This window comes from Stegodyphus dumicola, chromosome 6, assembly GCF_044657685.1.
Source record: "Stegodyphus dumicola isolate Sdum_Otavi_A_Nest chromosome 6, ASM4465768v1".
NCBI lineage: Eukaryota > Metazoa > Arthropoda > Arachnida > Araneae > Eresidae > Stegodyphus > Stegodyphus dumicola.
In genome coordinates, this window is record NC_140773.1 from 39569417 (window position 1) to 39590622 (window position 21206).

Here is a 21206-nt window from a genome sequence, read left to right on the forward strand (position 1 = left end):
TAGATCGAAATAAAATTAAATTAGACGTAAATATTAATTGATTAAACAGAGCTTGAATCCTGATGTAAACATCTACAAATATCTCCATTAGATTAAGATAATTCAGATCAGATGATGTTTAATAAAATTAATAAAAAATACAATTCAAGTATAATAAAATTTAATAAGAAAAATTATTCTGAAAATCACTAAAGGTGAAAAGATCGAATTAGCACAATTTAAGTTTAATTCATTCAATGAAATTTATTCATTTCTGGGAAAAATGTTCCTTAATAAAGGCTAAAAACTGAAAACTGGGAGATTTGGTAATATACCAGGAGACCAGAAGAAAAACCACAGTTGGGAGCTGTGGTTTATGAATATAAAAAACTATTTTTATTCAAATCCTGGTTGTACATCAACATTTTCTGTACTTTTTGTTGTTTAATTTATAAAGCAAGTTAAGAAATCTAAATAAATATACATATGCATTTTTCAAGTACTGAAAAGGAAGGGCATGATGAGAATGATCTTCTAGCAATGACGAAAGGGGTGGAATAGGGCAAAATAGGTTGAGAACCACAATGTTAGATCTTTTATGTACTAGTAAAAAAAAAAGGCTAATCTTTGAAATATGGTAACAGGTAGTTTGGCGACATTTTGGTAAGGCGATTGTTGTACCTCTCACATACAACGAGAATAAGTCTGGCAACAGCTGCAGGAAGAAAAACTTGGCAGTGCTGGAATGGCAACAGCGGATGATATTCTATAGATTTTAATATTTTGATTTTGAGTCGATGTTTTTTGCATCTTTTGCGATACTATTACGTTATAACATTTGAGTTTTGGGTGAATGAAATGGAATCCGCTGTCCCGCTACGGATATTAGTAAAATATATTTAGAAAATTAGCTGCATTGGAAAGGATGAAACCTTGTGTTTGAATTAGCGGTATTTTTCCTGCTAAAGTTGCGTCGAGTTCAGAATATTATGCCAGGCTTATTCACGCTGGCGCAGATAAGTTCAAATTTTGTTTATTGTATTTATAGTGTATAACTTGCAAATATATGAATAGAATTCTATTAAATAAACATTTAAAATTCTGGAATGATGTTTCAAATTTTAGATGTAGAGTATTCAAATTGCCATGTCGGAGCCAGTGGCAGTCAGGTGCAAAATAAAATTGTTTTTGCTCCACGACATAACAGCGATAAAAGTTACTAGCTAGGACTTTATTAGTGTACATGGATAAAGTCAAGAGTGTGCGCAATGCCATTTTGTGCAATTCTGGGATGCTTTTTTAAGTGAAAGTTGGTTGACGCGCACATGGATGATACCGTGTATGTGCAATTCTTAAAAACGCGGCAAGCAGTTTGCGATTCTGCACTTTCTCCCAATTTCGCACCTAATCTTCGTCATGATTAAGCATTTGGTACAACTCTAATATACGCCCTAATTTCACAAAATGTGGCGATATGTGTTCTGCGATGGTTTTTGGCGCGATTTCGTGTTCTATGGCAACCCTGTTGACGTTGAAAAATCTTTCGCTGGAGCTCGTTGGTTCGCCTCTGTGTCTGAGAAGATGGGAGGGAAAGATAAAATGGTAGTTGTTGAATTGAAGTTCGGCAAAAGGAAATATGATTGTGGCTATCCTGTTGAGGGGTAGTGGGTATTTGGAAGTGTGGAAAGACGGTCTGGGAGATTATTTTTAATGGCACTGCATGATAGAAGTAGGGATTTGTGATTTTATTTATTTGTGAACCATAGTATAAATTTTCTGGATAGTGTGTCTGGCTGTCATGTAAATACGATAGTGATTACGTGGCGGCATGTTAAAGGCGGTATGAAATTTATATTTCTGCTATTCGAAAACGCATTAATTCATGGTAAGTGCATTTTATTTTATCCTTGTTCTTATTTTGTAGAATGTTATGTTCATTGGTTCTTTAGTATGAATTACTGTCGTTATCGTTGTTTTTTTAAATTGTTTGAAATTTATTTTAGTTTATTTTGTTGTTTAGTGTCTAGACTGTACAATTCGTAGATGCTTTTTAAAGTTGAAACAGAACTCTGTGTACATGGTATTATTTGAAATTTATTGTTGTTATGTTATTTTATTAAAGCGAGGAGTGCGTAGATCGTAGATTCCTTCCTTGCCTAAATTGTGCAATTCGTAGAATTTTTTTTAAGTTTAAACAGGATGCTGTGTACATGGTATTCTTTGAAATTTATTGTTGTTATGTTAATTTATTAAAGCGAGGTCTGCGTAGTTTGTAGATTCGTTCGTTGCCTACATTGTGCAATTCGTAGATTTTTTTTTAAGTTAAAACATGTCGTTGTGTACGTGGATTCTTGTCAAATATTTTTGGTTAGAAACTTTACGTTTTTGCTATCTAAATTTTTTGTTTCAGATTTTTAGCTAAATTGTGTGTTCAAAACGTAGTTTTTGCATGTGCGAAAACCGCGTTTTTGGAGACATTTTAGGCTAAAAGTTCAAAATGTAGACAACAGATTTAGATAGTAATATGGCAGCGTGAAGGGCGAGAAATTTGGCGACTTGAGGGCGCATATCAGAATAGTTCCAAGCATTTTTGTTCCATAAAAGTTCTAGTATAAGCGTAATTCGGCTAGCAGATTGTTGGAAAAAATGTTGAGTAAAAAAAAAAAAAAAAAAAAAATGGCCTTTACTTCGTGAAAACAAAACTAGCAGGTTGCTGTAGCAGGGTTGGTTGCCAAATTTTTGCCAAAAAATTGCCAAGTTGCCATAATCCAAAGATTAATTTAAAAAAAAAAATAAATAAATAAAAAAGAAGTTTGAAGCTTTCCGGGGCATTCAATTATTATTAAATGAAATTATGTTTACATCTAATTAGAATTTCGAAACACTTCTGCAAAGAACCAAGCAAATGTAAACATCGGGAACTTTGGCGATAATAGTTCAAACCTGGTAATCCGGCGGATTCAACCTATTCGCTTGTATGAAGGTTGCAGCCATTCCTCTAACATTCATTTTGTTGAATTATCACCCTCGTTGTTCGCATTTGCCGATTTAAATTATTCTTCACTTATTTATAATTATTTTTTCGTATTTTCACGTTATATTTTATGAACTTTTCCAAAATAGATGGAAATACTTTCATATAATTAAGGAAGTTTTCGGTGACAGATGCTAGTTCGTAGAAGAAAATATGGTGGGAGGGGGGTTAATGATAATTGGTAACACGGCTGTTAACGTAGCATTAAGCAAGCAGAATGAGGTTTCCAACCAATAAAATATTTTGACTTCATAGGCCGCCAAAATATGCATTTAAAATAATTAATTAATGCTTTTATTATTGGTTATGGTCATCTAAAATAATGAGAAAAACAGTATTTATGTCCTAAAACTTTAACCAGATAATATATTGTTAAAGCTTTTCCAACAATAACATTTGAGAAGATTTCAGGTGTGACACACAATTAGATGATTAAATTGAAATAAAAAGTATTACTGATTCTCTAAAATGACAGAATAGTTTTATGGATCCCCAAAGTCATCAAAATTAGCAAACCACTACTTGTGTAATGAATCCAAGTGCAAATGACTCTTCAAAAGTAATAAAATGTACAATTTTCTAGTTTTATTAACAATGCTACCGAATAGAATTTCAGTACTCCTGAAGATTATTGGTACTGTCAAATATACTATGAAAGACAGGCAGTTGTTTCAACATAAAATGCTTTAAATTGTTTTGCAAGTAAGGAACTACTCTGATATGCGCCCTCAAGTCGCCAAATATTTTTGGCGAGAAACTTCACGCTGCTATATTACTATCTAAATTTTTTGTCTACATTTTGAACTTTTAGCCTAAAATGTCTCCAAAAACGCGGTTTTCGCACATGCAAAAACTACGTTTTGAACACACAATTTAGCTAAAAATCCGAAACAAAAACAAAAAATTTAGATAGCAAAAACGTAAAGTTTCTAACCAAAAATATTTGACAAGAATCCATGTACACAGCGACACGTTTTAACTTAAAAAAAATCTACGAATTGCACAATGTAGGCAACGAACGAATCTACAAACTACGCAGACCTCGCTTTAATAAATTAACATAACAACAATAAATTTCAAAGAATACCATGTACACAGCATCCTGTTTAAACTTAAAAAAAATTCTACGAATTGCACAATTTAGGCAAGGAAGGAATCTACGATCTACGCACTCCTCGCTTTAATAAAATAACGTAACAACAATAAATTTCAAATAATACCATGCACACAGCGTTCTGTTTCAACTTTAAAAAACATCTACGAATTGCACAGTCTAGACACTAAACAATAAAATAAACTAAAATAAATTTCAAACAATTTAAAAAAACAACAATAACGACAGAAATTCATACTAAAGAACCAATGAACATAGCATTCTACAAAATAAGAACAAGGATAAAATAAAATGCACTTACCATGAATTAATGCGTTTGCGAATAGCAGAAATATAAATTTCATACCGCCTTTAACATGCCGCCACGTAATCACTATCGTATTTACATGACAGCCAGACACACTATCCAGAAAATTTATACTATGGTTCACAAATAAATAAAATCACAAATCCCTACTTCTATCATGCACTGCCATTAAAAATAACCTCCCAGACCCTCTTTCCACACTTCGAAATACCCACTACCCCTGAACAGGATAGCCACAATGATATTTTCTTTTGCCGAACTTCCAATTCAACAACTACCATTTTATGTTTCCCTCCCATCTTCTCAGACACAGAGGCGAATCAACGAGCTCCAGCGAAAGATTTTTCAACGTCAACAGGGTTGCCATAGAACACGCAATCGCGCCAAAAACCAGCGTAGAACACATATCGCCACATTTGGTGAAATTAGGGCATATATTAGAGTTGTACCGCTAGTAAATTAAAAAAAAATAATACTGAAAAACTGTTTATGTAAAATGGATGTATTAAAAGTCATGCATTCAGTAATTTATTACAGGCACATAGCTCTTATTGAACTAACATTGTCACTGAATGATTGTTTGGAATCCACATTTCTTGTTGCCTGAAACCTACTTCACCTATTTTAGAATAATGTAAATATGCAGTTGTGGCCACTCCTGATTGATTATATGCGTCTATTGTATTTATACCTGTTACTATACTAATTATCAGATACAATTTTGAGAATATCAACAAGCAAAACACTTAAAAAAAAAAAAAAAAAAAAAAGACACTTGTAGTAGAAATATTAGTATTCTATATGAATTATGGAAAGTACATGTAATGAATAATACTGTGACCAAACACTTAAAAAAAAAAAAGAATAGATTTAGAAAAGAATAGTATTTCCTTCCTTGATACTTGAGAAAGCAATCCTGCCACACAACACACAGTTAACTTTTTATTACATGATATTACATATTACATATTTAGTCTTACGAGTAATTCAGAAGGCTGAATAGTGGTAGTTAAATCTCGGCTCAAATCCTGAAAAATGAGCTGGCTGTGCAGGTTATTTTTTTTCGCATGTGTTTTGTGAATTTTGTGACATTTTCATGGTTTTCCTTAAGTGATGTAAATATGAGCCTAATTGCCCTAGAAATTATTCACGAAAGCATGCCTTTTTCAGCCACCCCTTGCATGCTTTGCATTATGAATTAAATAAACACACAAACCCTTCTTATTCTTAAAATGATAAAGTAATTAAGTTCACATTACATGCAACAAAGCTTTTTAAAAGCTAGGATACTTTCTTTAACAATTACAGTGCTAATTAGTGCTGTACTTCTCAGTTTTATATGAAACAACATCTCAGTGTCACTGCTTGTGACACATTTGTTTCATGTAAGTCTTCTTATGCAGTCATAAGCATGAAATAAACAAAACAGATGGCATGAAAAACCTAATCCATACACCTTAGTGACTGTTATTTGACATAGTTTTTATGCTGCATCTGTGAACTACACTGTTAGATTTGATTGAGTGAAATTGTGACTAAATTTCAGAAGACTTTGATAAAATTATGGTGCTAAAATTTAAAAGTAAAATTAAAATCAAAGATACATTGAACAGAACAATCAAAACAGAAATGTTCATAAATATATTAATATTGAATGATAAAACAGACATTTAAAATATTCATATAATAAACATATACAATTAGTGCAATTAATATAAATATATGCATTTAAAAATGATCTAACTTGCACCATATTTGCAATTTTTGCTGTTGCAATGTTATTAATGTGGACTCTAAAAATTTTATTTAAAGTCCACATTTGATAACATATATTATACAATATGCGCCATATATAACATATTTCGCTGTCATATTATAAAGTTCCATTTTGGCCACTTATTATGCAATATTTTTGAATGTGAAAAATAAGCAAGGTATAATGCTGTAAAGCACCTTTTCTGAAACATTTCTTAGCAAAAGCAAAATAGCTATGTAATTAATTAAAAATCTATTTTAAAATTTTTTATGGTATTTATCGAGTTTTTCCCATGTAATTGTCTCAGAGTATTCAGAATTCTCAGAATATGCATCAGTTTTCTCCAGAGCTTAATTTGCGACCAAGCCCACAGGAGCCCAGCTCCGGTACTTCTTAGTTTTGCAGTTAAATCATAATTCTACCCGGAGCCCTACACTTCTTTTATGTACCTGAGCAAAATTTCAGTAGAAATTACATCTTGAAAATTTTATTTTTACTAATAAAATTATATTAAAAATCATATTAAATTTTAATTTATCTCTTCGTATTTTGTTAAATTTTAACTTGCACTATTTACCGTATTTGACGGCATGTAAGACACACTGGCATATAAGACGCACCCTTATTTAGAAGGCCACACACATGTAGATGTAGAAAAAGTTATGTGTGTCTAGATCTTTATCCGGGCTAAAAATAGCATTCAGTATTGAAAGTGTCCTTCATGGATAAGATGCAGGTAACTTTTTTGAGACCAAATTTAGGAAAAAAAGTGTGTCTTATATGCCGTCAAATACGATAATTATTTTAAGCATTGATTAGTGAATTATTTAATTTTTTAATTATTAATGATTTTATTAGTCATGCTGTTACAGAATTGGTAGGGGTAATTTTGCTTTAGGATTTTAGACATTGCAGCTTGGAAAGTTTAGAAAGATATGAAGGCAAGATTGATAGACCCACGATTACAGAAGATTCCAAAAAAATGTGACAAAATGAAAAATGTCTCGATGATATTAACACGCAGTTTCTTACTTTATGGAGAACGTCTGGAAGAAAAGTGAAAACATTGGTTTTATAGTTGAAAGTTTTACTTCTGATACTAGAATCTTCTTAACATTTTTATCTTCCTTTATTTTCTCTTCTTCTCATTAGACATGAGCATGGAGAATATCAGAAATGCTTCTAATCTTATCATATGGACAGGCATTATAGAAAATGTTTTTTACTAATAAAGAAATTGAAAACTGACAATTTAAAAGATTAATCTAATATGTCTTAATGCATCATATACATGGCTGGCACTAAGCATTTTCTCACCTGATGTAGTTTCTGTGGATCTTAAATACTGCTTCCAGTGCCTGTTCTAAATGCTAAAAGTTTTGCCATTTCTAGATTTTGTTGCTCGGTGTGTCAATAAATTCTGAAAATTATGCCACATCAGCTCTGTAACCGAACCTTATCATCTATATTTCATATTTCTTCTGAATGTTCATATTACTAAAGAAATAAAATTAGCTGCTTTTTCTATACATTCTAAATGTATTTATTTTATTTAGAATAACAGAAATCTTTAATTAAATCTAAAAATTCTAAAATGAAAAGGAAATGGAGAAGAAATAAACTGAATACATAAAGAGAAAGAAAATTATTCTTCAAAGATATGTACAGTTATTATTATGTAACTTACCCAGTTGTTTACAATTTCAGCCTTTACTCTAATTTCCCATTTCTATTTCCTTACCAGAATGCAAATCACTTAGACAGTTTTTAAACTGAGGTTTTTGGAATGTAAGACAAGAGTGTTTCTGACCTCCACTTGCTCCCTGCATTAGTTCCTGCCAGCTCTCATAATTTGTAATTATTTGTCTTTGCATTACCGTTGCCGACATTTGAGTTTGTTACAACGATAGAGTGAGTTAAATGAAATTAAGTTGCATAGTCTTTGACCGCTAGTTGATATTTTTAGTTTGAATTTGACTCTTCTTGTTTAATTACATTACCACGAGCTGCAGTTGATTTTGTTAGCATAAGAACATGCCTCTATGTCTAAGTTCTTTTTAAATAAGAAGCTTATTTAAACCTTTGTCTGACTTTGTAGTTACTTTCAGACACAGCAATAATTTGCTTCACAACTGTCAGGGGTTTGGGGGCTATTTAACTTTTACCAGATCAAATAAACCCTCATAAGTACATTGTGGAGAGGTTGACAGGTTAGGAGATAAAACACGCAGAAACTAGTGAGGACATTCTTTCGCATATTGAGACAAATTTATAATTGTTAGTAAAGATGGTTCAAGAGAAGGAAATCGATATAAATTACTCAAAATGTCTGGGAAGGCTTCAAATTAAAAAGATGCATAACTATTTTGTTGAGTGTTGTTGCTACAAAATATAAATGGTTTTGTAGCTTTTAATGTGTAATTATCCTAATATTGTTTTAGAATCAATGTCATAAATTATAGGTATTTTAAACTGTGAAAGTTCATGAGATTGTGATTTTACTAGGGCCTTTTTTAACAAATATTGTTAAAAAATAAATAAAATTTAATAGTGACCATGTAAATCCATAATGATTGAGGTTATCTAATACCTAATTTAATTACTTATAACTAACTGCTTACCTTTAAAAATTATCTCTGCATATTAAAGCGAGTTATTGCCTTTCATTAACCCTTACCGTGATCACAACATAAAACACAAAAATGTAAAAACTTATGTAAAACTTATTCTTTGCATCTAGTGACACTTAAAATACTGAAAAATAACTTATCACCTCTGATGCTTTATTGGCTTATTAGAACCTTAAAGTATATTATCTGAGTCGCAACCCCTGAAACTCTACATGAAATTATGACAGTAACTGCGTCAGACGGAGCCCAGCTAACTTTCAGAACCTGCCAACCGTGCCTACATCAGGCCTCTCAGGTTTGTTTTGATCAGCAGGTCTCTTTCTAGGCAATGACAACAACCAGTCTTTTGTTATGAATCATGCTGATTATGATTTCATTTTAACCTATGCCCCTTGACATAAAATCTGTTTACTATTTATTAAATCTCTAGACTGAGTGAGTATGTTACAAAATGAAACATTAATAATAATAAAAACATAAAGCTAACTATTTGTAAAACATAAATAAAATGCCACTTATCTTCTTTCAAATATGTCCAATTATTATAAGTGTAAAATATTTAATGCTACTTGATAAATTCCATAAAGTTAATTTTATTCTCACACTTATTAATTATAATGTTAATTAAGCTATGCTTAATAATAATGCATCCTACTTACGGATCTATATATTATTTATAGGATGGTGTTACAAAAGTGAAGTTCAGGCATAGATAATATTTTTAATTGAATTTATTCAGTTCCCATTTGTTCGTAGGTCCTTAATTTTTTTTCATTAATGGTCCTTAAAAGTCTTTAAAAGTACTTAATTTCCATGTGCAGAAATGTGTACGAACCCTGGCTTTGAAAATGTGTTTTTGCAGATCTCCCATAAAAGCACCAAGTTGACAAGTTCTTATTCCCAAATGGGTAGCAAAAATTGCTGCCAAGGAATAAAGGAAATGAATTATTAAATCAAGTAAACCCCAAAATTATCAGCCTAAAAACAATAAATGAATAGAACACCACAAGAATGCAGAAAAACAAAAAGTGTAATCAGAAAGGATTCAGATGTTTACAAATATTCACAACAGCATTATTCAAGATAAATCTGCTGCAGTTAGTTTGGAACAAATGGGCACCCCATTGTTCTCAGCTACTGTAGCTAAAATAATATTTGAATGTAAGAAACTTTGATTTTCTAAAATATTTGTTTTTTTATTAGTATTTCGTATATCTAAGGATGGTCTATTCCTGAAGTTATGTTTATTCCTTGAAACTGTATAAAGATGAAAAAGATAGAGTTTTAATAATAATTTGAAGTAATTATTCTACATAATTTTATTTCATATTTTAACCTGCAGTTTAAATAACAATACATATACTGGGTTTACCTGCCTCTGCAAAATCAACTGATATTTGTATTCAGTGGTATCAAGAATCTGTAAGTGGTAGAAGAACTTTTAAGGTATGTTGGGCAATTGACAACACCATCATAAGCAGTGCTGCAGATCGTGCTAATCTGTTAGAAGAAAATTTTAATTCAACTGATCTTTTTTTTTTTTTTTTTTTGCTGGAGGAGTTATTGAGGTAACAATGAATAAAATATAATCAGTTTTAAACTTTGCTGAACCAAACATCACGTCATTAGCAGTTTTAATATTTAATGGGTGAATAAAAGTAATTTTTTATAAGACATATTTTCATTAATTTTTTTTCTACTATTGGTTTAGATGGCATCATAAATCTGAAATGCATTCACCTTTCTATGTCTCTTTATAATTTTACATTTCTAATGTTATGGTCACACTGAATTGAAAAAAATAATAAGCTGTTAAAAACAATTTTCTTGTAAATGATAATCACTTATTTCTGTTTCTTCCTTATGTCTGCATGAGGTTTGGCTCCAGAAGCCATAGAATATAAGAGGGGGAGGGCACATGTATCCTTAAAAAGTAGTCTTTGTAATATTCTGCTGTTGTATGAATTGCTTGCTTTAATAAAATATATTTTGCTGACAGATTGCTGACAAATGCTGATCTCTTAGTGCTTCTGCAGTTAGGGCTGTTTAACATGCATTGGGCATCTGCAACATACTTGTGTCATTTTATTGGATCTTCAGTAGACAATTTGGCTAAGACTAGAATTAGAATGAAAGTTGAATGGATACTTTCTGCTTGACCATTTCCTCACAGAATGCCTGTAGTTTAGAATATGTACTGGTTTTTTTTCTTTTGCACAGTAATCATCTGGGCAGTTCTTTGAGGTGAAAGCCGTATCTCTGTTTGTAATTATTCTAAAAGGATCTCCAAAGATGAATCTTGGGCTGATGTCAGCTTTACTGATACAGCTAGACAAACTTTATAAAAGCATCTACAGGGGTCAATTCTTGTTTGTTTATAGTAACGGTCCTATAAAATCTTCATGAAGTGTGCTTAAAGGTACATTTTCATTGGTTTCATGCTCCCACCTTTTCCTTGCTTTTTGTTGCATAAAATACAACCTACACAATACACAGTAGCTTGCTGTATTCACTTTTTGAAGGTAGGAATGAAAAAAATCTCTCTTCAGTGTATAGAGTTTGATGCTCTTTCACAGCATAAACTGATATTCAAACTCCTAATGGACTTGAAGTGAATTATTGCTTGGCTGAAGATACTGACAAAGACTTCTGATGGTTAAAATATAACCTTTTTATTAAATCAGATCCTTGAACTGCACATCTCATGTTTAACAAAGTCAAACAATGACTTGTCGCAAGCTATCTTAAAAGTCACATTCAAATTCAAATTAAAACTAATCCAGTAATCAAATATTGCACAATTCATTTAATGGGAAGTTGGCTCAAACTTCTCACCAGCATAACAATTTAAATGTCAGCAGTCACAATCCAAAGCCAGAGACTTTGGATTGTGATCTTATCTGAGATAGTGAGATAGATATAATAATAAATTACTGAGATAGTGAAATCTAGTAAATGTGGCCTCGAGAAGCAGAAACAGGCTTTGTCTTAAAATCTGTAATCCTCAAGTTTTCTCGAACTAGTTTGCATTCTGATAGGGAAATGAAAAGGAGAAGTGTAAATTTCTAAATCATAACTGGTTAAATTTACGTTCTTGTGTAGCATGAAATTTTTGGCTAAATAATTTTTGGCATAGGCATTCCAGGCATGATTCTAATGCTAGAATGACATATGAATGTAGAAGAGGATTACTTTTAAAGGGACAGAAGTTAATTGACTTCAGAAAACTTTTTTAAATGTTGCTATACTGTCCATGCTTCGTAGCTATAGCTGTCCAGTCAATTTTTTAAATCACTATGGAATAGCTTTTGCCTACATTTTGTCAGGTATTGAAAACAAACTTGTGTATTTTGTTTGTTACTAAATATAAGAAAATGCATCCTTATTAGATTCATTCACCTATGTATAGTCTTTTACTGCATACATTGGCAAATAAATCTAAATAAATAAACAAAGCTATTTTGAAAGCCATTCATCATAAAAATTCCTAAGTGCCAGAGTTTTTCTTTTGCCATGTCTAGAATTATGATTGTAGGAACAAAATTGTACTGTTAAATTGACTGAATCTTCTAGTCATCATCAATGAGAATTTTTTTTTATTTTAAATTTATTTAGGTATCATTTATTAACAAGTTTCATTGCATCACAAATTAGCAACTATATATGTAGTCTACTGTTTCTTTTAAATATATTATATTAGGGCTTTTGTAATTCAGTACATGTATGAACGCAATAAATTAATTAAGCAGAAATTACTACTGAGAAAATAAATGTTAGTTAAAATAAATATAAACCCTACAACTTGTACATTATAGTAAGTATGCTTCTAAGCTAAGATTGTTCGACTATGATTAACCGAATTCAGAATTCCTATTAATTAAATCAAATTTAACTAAATAATTTTAAGCCTCTAAATAAATCTATTCAACTTTCAATGAAGAAATATGTAAAGACATAAACATAAATGCATATAGCGAAAAAAGATCAAATAAATGTATAAATTCATACGTTTCTGTGCAAGAAACCGCATTCGAAACAAAATGTAGCAGTTTTGTTGTACAGGAAATTGAAGATTCTTCTGTTGCCTTCAAACTGATTCGAAAATAGTTACAGCTTTTATTATTTTATAATGTGTTTTAAGGAGAGATCCTTAATAATCAGAATCCTTAATGATCCTGCTAATAATCAGAATGTCTTGAGTTCGAGTGGCAAGCGAAGATACGCGTCTTTCGCGTTTCCCGCTTCCACAAGTTTCATAACTATATAATTTTATTCCTTAAATTTTAAAACTAATTAGAATAAAAGCTTGTTGCAAAAAAAAAAAATGAGATCATTCTTGCTTTAGATAGTAATAGAATATAAGGTATTTCTCCCGCCTTCTTAGTATGCCTTCGTGGTGTAGAGTCCCGGCGAGGGCATTGCTAATTTTTCATGTCTTCTGTTTCGAAATAACATAATGTCTCTACAGTGGCACCCGAACTAAAAAAGGTGGTGAATGATGATTCTCCACCACCAGGATTTGGGAATTGGGTCCCCTAATCCCCAGTCTCCCTTTAAAAGGGGGAGCATGTAAGGTATTTCTCCCACCTTTTTAGCATGCCTTCATGGTGTAATAGTTAGCACACTTGGCACGTATTCGAAAGGTCCGAAGTTCGAGTGCTGGAGAGGGCATTGCTCATTTTTTATGTCCCTTGCTTCAAAATACTCCTAATGAGTCTACAAGACAAATGTAATAAGTTTGTAGAGAACTTTCGAAAAAGGTGGCTACAAGCTTTAATTCTTCAACAATTAATACTAGATATGTAATTCTAGTGATAAAATGTCTTAAAACTTTGTGAAACTGTTTCCAATGGTGTGAGTGAGAAATTCCTGAAAATGTAAAAATCTTTTTTTTACTTTCGTTCAAACATTTTAACTAGTAAAATATACACTTCGCTTTAACTTATTGAAATCAAAATGCTTTTGCGTGTAAAGGAGAGTCCACATGATTACGCTGGCAAGGCAACATTTAAATCGGGTAATAAAACACATATAGCCATCAAAAATTCGTCCAAAGGGAAGAGGCCAGCAAAACCTGCGTATAACCACCAACAGGGATAAGTTCATGAACTAGCTCCATGAACCAATTCATTTTACTGAGCGAGCGAACTCTCATTCGACAAAACTGAGATCTTTTGATAACTCTTGTTGAAAGCGTGCCAAAACGATTTGATTACCTTTTTAGGGAAGGAAGGAATATTTCCCTTCCATATTAAAATGAGGTTAATTTTTATTATTCCTCAACTTTCTGAACATTTTTATTGAAGAATTTAATGTTAATTCTATGTAGAAATGTGGTTTTAGTGAATCTCAAAACTAAATTTGGAAAACATCAACCCAGGAAGTTTGCGGTTCGCTTTAGTACATTCTCCTGATTCACTCTATGCCACATCTTTGCGAACCGCTCTGGTTTCACTGTCTTTTCCCTGTATTACTATTACGTAATCTGGTTTAATAATTCTAACTGTTTGCTCGATTCCATGAGAGAAAAGACGAGTAATTTTCGGATAAATGGCAGACGCCGGCGAATAGATAAACAAATGTACCCGAATAAAGGATCTTTACCTTATACAGTAAGAGTCCCACAAACTCGACTGAGTTTCCGAAAATACGAGTTTTACAGAATAAAAGAGGAGTATTTTTCCAGAAATCTTAATATTTAACTGTAAATTACATTTGTAGCCCAATACTGTACACGTAAAAGTACAGCATAAAATTAAATTAATGTTGTTATTTTATGTCAAGTTCTAGCACAACAGGAATCATAAAAAGAACAAATACCGTATGATAATTGAGTAAAAAAACTTACATACAAAAATGAAGAAACATTAATAGAAATTTTTGGTGGAAAAATATCATGTGATGATAGATTGTCTCTCATACTCATTCCGTCGTCGTGCAGTTTTATCTCGTAGCCGACAGAGGAACAAAATGTCCATACCAGATGCATCTTGCACCTCCATCTAACGGAGCATTCCTTCAGCGGCCTTCAGTCCTTCCCTATGGGTCACCATTTTAGCTTTTTCCCGTTGTCTTCAATCTCTTCGTTTTCTGATTCATCTTCATTTGTTATCTACATTGTCTTTCATCAGTGCAACTATTCCGGCATGTCCTAAAATTTCACGATTTTCATCCTGTCCCATCCATTCATCAACATCACCATCAGTAACTTCCAGTTCATCAGTTCAGTGCCTGAACCACAAATAAAACCCCTTGCTCTTTTTTTTTAGTATTCACCACTTTTCATGCTTTTTCTTTCCATTAAACTATCCGAACATGCTCTTTTCAGATATCAAGACTCGATTTCGAAGCTTTTCCTTTTCACAGCCTATCAAAGTGGTCCGTCCAACACCTAAATCCGTAGTAATTTTGTTTACACTTTTCCCTTTGTCCAATGTCTTTAAGGAATCTGTTTTCCTTTCCATTGCCACGTTAGTTTGTTTTCTTTTCTTTTGAACGACATTTTCATTTCACACAACATCAAAAGTTCCCGAAAATATGCTAAAACCCTTGAAGTGAACTGAGGAACGATACCCGTAATGAATTTAGTTTGCAATAAGAAGCAATCACAAACCTTCAGACCTTCCTAACGCTTCGCAGCAATAGAAAGGAAAGTGGGCAAGCGGCCAGCAATTACCTGACTTTCTTCTTATCCTCGAAAGAAGCAAACAGCGTTGCCAAATATTACAAGATATCTTGTAACTTGTTAAACAGTTCCAAGAATTAATAGCACAATGCAAAAACGGCAAAAATTACAGAAAAAGAACACTCAAATCTTTAAACAGAGCAGGGAAGATATACGCATAAATAATAATTATATGTACTGTATGTAATATTTGCTCTTATTGACTATCTTTAAAAAGTTCCTAAAAAGTTGTCGAGTTATGCGGAATGTAGAGATATTGGGAGTCGAGTTTGCGGGACTCAACAGAACTGAAACAGAATGTTCCTTTGAACGCGACGATAAAAATAGCAGCTAAGAATGAGGGAAGTTGAAGTATATAGTGAACAAATTCCTTGTAAAGGGTCTGAAATAGCTGTAGCTTTGACAAACGTCTTGATTTTGAATACGGCACTGTTTAAGTTTTTAAATGCCTTTTGGACTGCTAAAGAAATAAATTGTAGACAGGCTATCATTTTGATACGTTATTTTTAAAGAGACATTTCTCAGTTTCAATGAGTTCCCGTGGAAAGGACAGTTTTACAAAATGCTTTAGCTTACTTTTTCTCGCGTCGAAATAAAGGAATGTGCAGTAAATAATTTTAATTACTGCGTACTGATTATTAGCTTGGAAGAACAGCAGACTGACTGACTTTGATCAATGTAAGAAGATGCGAGGTGGGGTCCTGTGAGAAGTCAATTTAATTATTAATTAGTCAGGAGAACCTAATAAATATATTTAGGTTAAGAAAACATTGCCGAAGGAAGCGGGAAGAGATTAGTGGGAATGAAGGCTAATGTAATCTTGACACGAGGAGAAAGCGATGAAAGTAAAATAGAAGAAATAAAAATGAAGAACGCAGTAGACAATGGAGAAGGTAACTAAGATTTTTGCGAAAATGTAAGGTTCGTCTGAAGGAGAGATTTAGTTTTGATACTGACGCTTAAGAAGAGACTGATAACTAGTTTAAAGTACAAACGACCAACTGGGGATTAAATAGTCCACACGAAACATTCGAAAGTGCTATTAATTTTTGATAAAAATATAATGTGGATGTGTAATTTCCAAAATGAAAAGCTTTGACGTTCGAAAGTAGTGCTTAGTGCGGTAATCACTGTATAATGTTCCAGTCTACGGTGGTTTATTCAGAGATGATTGTTTACTGAGAGTTTTTCGTGCCTTCTGATGCTTTTATTTCAGGAAATGACCTTTCCGACTGTTACACTGAGACTGATGAGCTTGGTGTAATGATTAAGAAATTTTCCAGTTAGTATGCTGAATTCAATCGTTACAAATGATGACTGTTTCTCGCTAAGGAATGCAAACTTAAAAAGAAGAATTTTACTCGTACTTCTGAACGCCTTTTGATGTCTACCCCCATAGATACTCCCCACCTCCTTTTAGCCTCACATGTAGAGATGATTTATATCAATTTTAAATATGCCGAGGATTATGAATGTGTTATTTTCCGTAAAGTAGATGTAAACTTTGTTAGAGAGACATTATTTTGATCTGCAATCTTAGTCAGGGATTTAGATGAGTACATAAATGTAATTATTAATTTACCTACTAATAATGTTTAAATATAATAAATAAAGTAATAATAATAAATAAAGTCATTTCATTATTCGAATGGCTTTTATTATGGTCTCATATCTTTCTCAACAAATGTAATGTAGCAAATATTGATTTATGTACACTGAGGTGAAAAAATCATGGGATATCAGTATGCAAATATACAGATGGCAATAGTGTCGCGTACAAAATATATAGATGGGCAGTGCATTGACAGAGCTTTCATTTATATTCAAGTTATTCATGTCAAAAGATTTTTGACGTGATTATGGCCGCACGACGAGAATTAACAGACTTTGAATGCGGAATGGTAGTTGGAGCTAGACGAATGGGACATTCCATTTCGGAAATCATTAGGGAATTCAGCATTCCGAGATCCGCAATGTCAAGAGTGGGCCAAGAATACCTAATTTTAAGCATAGCCTCCCATCATGGGCAACGCAGTGGCCGACTGCGTGCACTTAAGGACCGAGAACAGCAACATGTGCATAGAATTCTCAGCGTTAACAGACAAGCAACACTGTGTAAAATAGCTGTAGAAATCAATGTGGGACTTATGACAGACGTGTCTAATAAGTAGGACAGTGTGGTGAAATTTGGCTTTAATCTGCTATACAGCAGAAGACATAGTGGAGTGCATTTACTAACAGAACGACATCGTCTGCAAACCTCTCCTGGGCTCATGACCATATCGGTTAGACTCTAGACGACTGTAAAACTGTGGCTTGGTCAGATGAGTCACGATTTCAGTTGATAAAAGCAGATGTAGTGCTTGAATGTGGCGCAGACCGCACGAAGCCTTGGACGTAAGTTGTCAACAAGGCATTATACAAGTTGGTAGTGGCTCTATAATGGTGCGGGCTGCTTTTTGATGGTATGACCTATGTCCTCTGCTCCAACTGAACAGATAATTGACTGGAAATGGTTATGTTCAGCTACTTAGAGATCACTTGCAGCCATTCATGGACTTATTGAAGCCAAACAACGAAAGAATGCTTATAGATAGAAATGCGCAATGTCACTGGGTCAGATCTGTTCGCGATTGTTTTGAAGAACATTCTGATCAATTCCAGCGAAAGGTTTGGCAACCTAGATCGCCAGATAGGAATTCCATCGAACATTTATGGGACATAATCGAGAGGTCACTTAGTGCCCAAGATCCTGCACTGGCAACATTTTCGCAATTATGGACGTTTGTTTGGCATACAGCTTCAGTTACTACTTGATCTTCTTCACAATTAGATAAGGCTCTGATTTCCACATTAGGAAGAATCTTTCTCCATCACCGGACCAGAGTTGCTAGTTTTACTCCCTAACAAACTTTAGCTGCTCCAAATGTGGCATTCAACACAGTGAGCTTTTACAGAATTTCATTTAATCATTTTCTTCTTTAGCAAGAATTATGAGAAGAGCAGAACGGTAAAGTAGTTTCACAAGTGATATTACACCTTGTTTTATCGGCTGAATTAAGCTGTTAACATTTGGCGGTAAATTTTGGGCGTGTTTGTTTTTTACACAATCATGAACACAGCCTTGTAATCCGCCCATTTACTCACACCATGGATACTCCCCAAATCAATAATCCTAATCCGAATAATAGAAAGTACACAGACACTTTTTAGTGCCAACATCTAATTAAAAGCGGTAAATCGCATACTCTGTAATTACCCAAGACTGCTGAAATATGCTAAATTTAAATATGAAAGTAATTTTATAATAGATGTACATTTTTCATTTTTACATGAAATTTTTTAATTAAAATTTTTATTTTTATATAATTTTTTTAAAATTTAAATTGACTTTTTATGTATAAAAGCTCAATTTCAAACATTGGATATGTTAGGTACAACTAACTAGTATATACAGAACAACATATACACCAAAGTTAAAAAAATATTATTGATACAAGACGTACAGATAAATCAGTATGTGAAATAGTTTATTGATTTCTATGCACAGAGCACATTTTAAAATTAGAATTCAAAATGAATTCCCAGTAAAATAAGATTAAAATTATTCCATGATTAATGTAAGGAATACGCTTAAAACATATATGAAACAAGCTGATGGTGAGAAGTATGAGGACGAGAAATATGTAAAGGCACAAAAAAATTTTAGCAAGAGATATCTACTATCGAGATACGGACTCGAGACCTCCGCAATGCTATTCCGTGCGCTGATCACTAACACATTACGAAATCACTTACAGCAAAAATAAGGGAGTAAGTAGAAGTTGCTAAATAAAGGGTGTCCAGAATTAAAGAACTCTATTTCAAAGCTGCCTACTGGCAAAATCAGCCATCAGAAAAACAGGAAATTTTGTGGCAATTTAATAAAGGAAAGGGAATTTCTTTCAGCGAGAAAAGGAATTATTTACAAACATCACCACCAGAGGGCATTGTATTAATTAATTACACATTTAGTCACAGCTTTGCAATAGTTTTACAATTTTACAAGTTTTATTTCAACAAAACATGTTATTTCACATGATAGCCCATCATTTTCAACTAGCATCTGAAATCGTAAGATAGCTGATTCCAAAGTTATCTGAAGTGTGTGATGAAATGTTGGCCTTAAGATCAAGTAAAGTTCTTGGTTTATCATGACTTACCAGACATTTCAAATGTCCCCAAATCTAAAAATCGCATGGATTGAGGTCTGGTGATCGAGGATGCCACACAATATGAAAATGCCGGCTAATGCCATGTTCTTCTGTAAAACGACGTTTAAGAGCATTCGTAACATCCGTGCAATATGTAGAAGAGTTCCATCTTACATAAGGTTTGTGCAAGCATGAACAATTTCGTTGTCTCAGTTAAACCTCAGTTAAAACAGAAGCAGAATGCATCAGAATCCTTCACTTCTACTAAAACCTTGATCACGTATCGTGGAGCCAAAAATCTTCTAAGCCCAAATAATTTGTGCAGGAATTTCCCTGCATTAATAAGAATAGTAAAATATTTTACAGCTGAAGTATGAAAGTTAATTTTATTTCAGTAAGTATGAAAGTGACGATCCGAATCTGGAGTTCTTCGTTTGACGTTAGTATCAAAATATGTTTAAATTTATTTGACTTTGCTAGATTGCTTGCCAGAAATGTTTGGCTATGAATGAAAATTTAAATCTGTCAACTTAATTAAAAGTGTTGTTTTCATTTGCAATGGCTGGATAAAGCATTGCAAAACACTGTATATATTACATTTTCTTTTCTTACATTTATTATATATCCTTTGTTTGAGCCTCATGTAATACGCATGTTTTAGTGCAAAATATTTTTAAATTTGCTTCGTGTTATGCTTTGAGATGATGGACGCAGTACATGATATTGTATGGAAGGGGATGGGATTTAATTTCAATTGCATTATACACAGTGTGTTACACACATTCAGAGAAATACAAAGATATAATACTTTTTCAGAAGTCAAACAACAAAAATCAGCGTTATATTTACCAAATTTTCACAGGACTAGTTTCGATGGTTTTACCGAACCACCATGTTCAGCTGCAAAACCGCAAAAAATATAATACTTTTTTCATTATACGAATATTTTAATGAACTGGGATTTTTTAAAATTTTATTTTAGGTATCGGAGCGATTTTAGATCTCCCATATAAAGAACAAAGAAGGTTCTCCTTACACATGCTTCGTGATCTTGGCTTCGGTAAAACTCGCATGGAGGAACACATGAAAGTAAAATTTTCTTTTTTCCTATTATCCTTTTATTACGTTTCAAGACTCAGTTAAAGTAAAATATTTCCCTAGTGTTAAATTCAGTATTTCTGGACGAAATTAAATTTTCTATTATACAGTCTTCAAAGCGTTTCTATAATGAACTTATAAAACAAGTAAATGATATTACATACTACAAAGTTAAAGGATGTATTGTACAAAGCTATAGATTCCTGAAATTAAAACTATAAGAGGCCATGGATTTTGGGTCTGCTCATAAAAAAAAGTATTGCAATGCACAGGATTTATTAGTTGTGTTTATAAAAATATTTATTCTGATATCTGTATTCATAAACATTTCGTTATCCAAAACCAAATTATTGAAGAAAGTAGGCAAGAAGAGTAACATTTCAGAGTAACAAAGTAACACATGTAATATG

At 32.6% G+C, this 21206-nt stretch overlaps 1 protein-coding gene across 4 annotated transcripts in view; it reads right to left on the reverse strand.

The window, feature by feature from the left end:
- LOC118205380 (inositol polyphosphate-5-phosphatase A-like) overlaps window positions 1–15691 on the reverse strand; it is a 117857-nt gene extending 102166 nt beyond the window's left edge. Inside the window, exon 1 of one of the 4 annotated variants that reach the window (XM_085818234.1) lies at window positions 14669–15691. In XM_085818234.1, the coding sequence (XP_085674360.1) occupies window positions 14669–14718 (50 nt within the window). In that variant the 5' untranslated portion in view covers window positions 14719–15691. Of the gene's footprint in view, window positions 1–660; window positions 1076–7507; window positions 7724–14668 lie in introns of those variants that run through there. The other 3 variants (XM_085818240.1, XM_085818238.1, XM_085818237.1) reach the window with 3 other exon arrangements.
- Between the last annotated feature and the right edge of the window lie 5515 nt (window positions 15692–21206).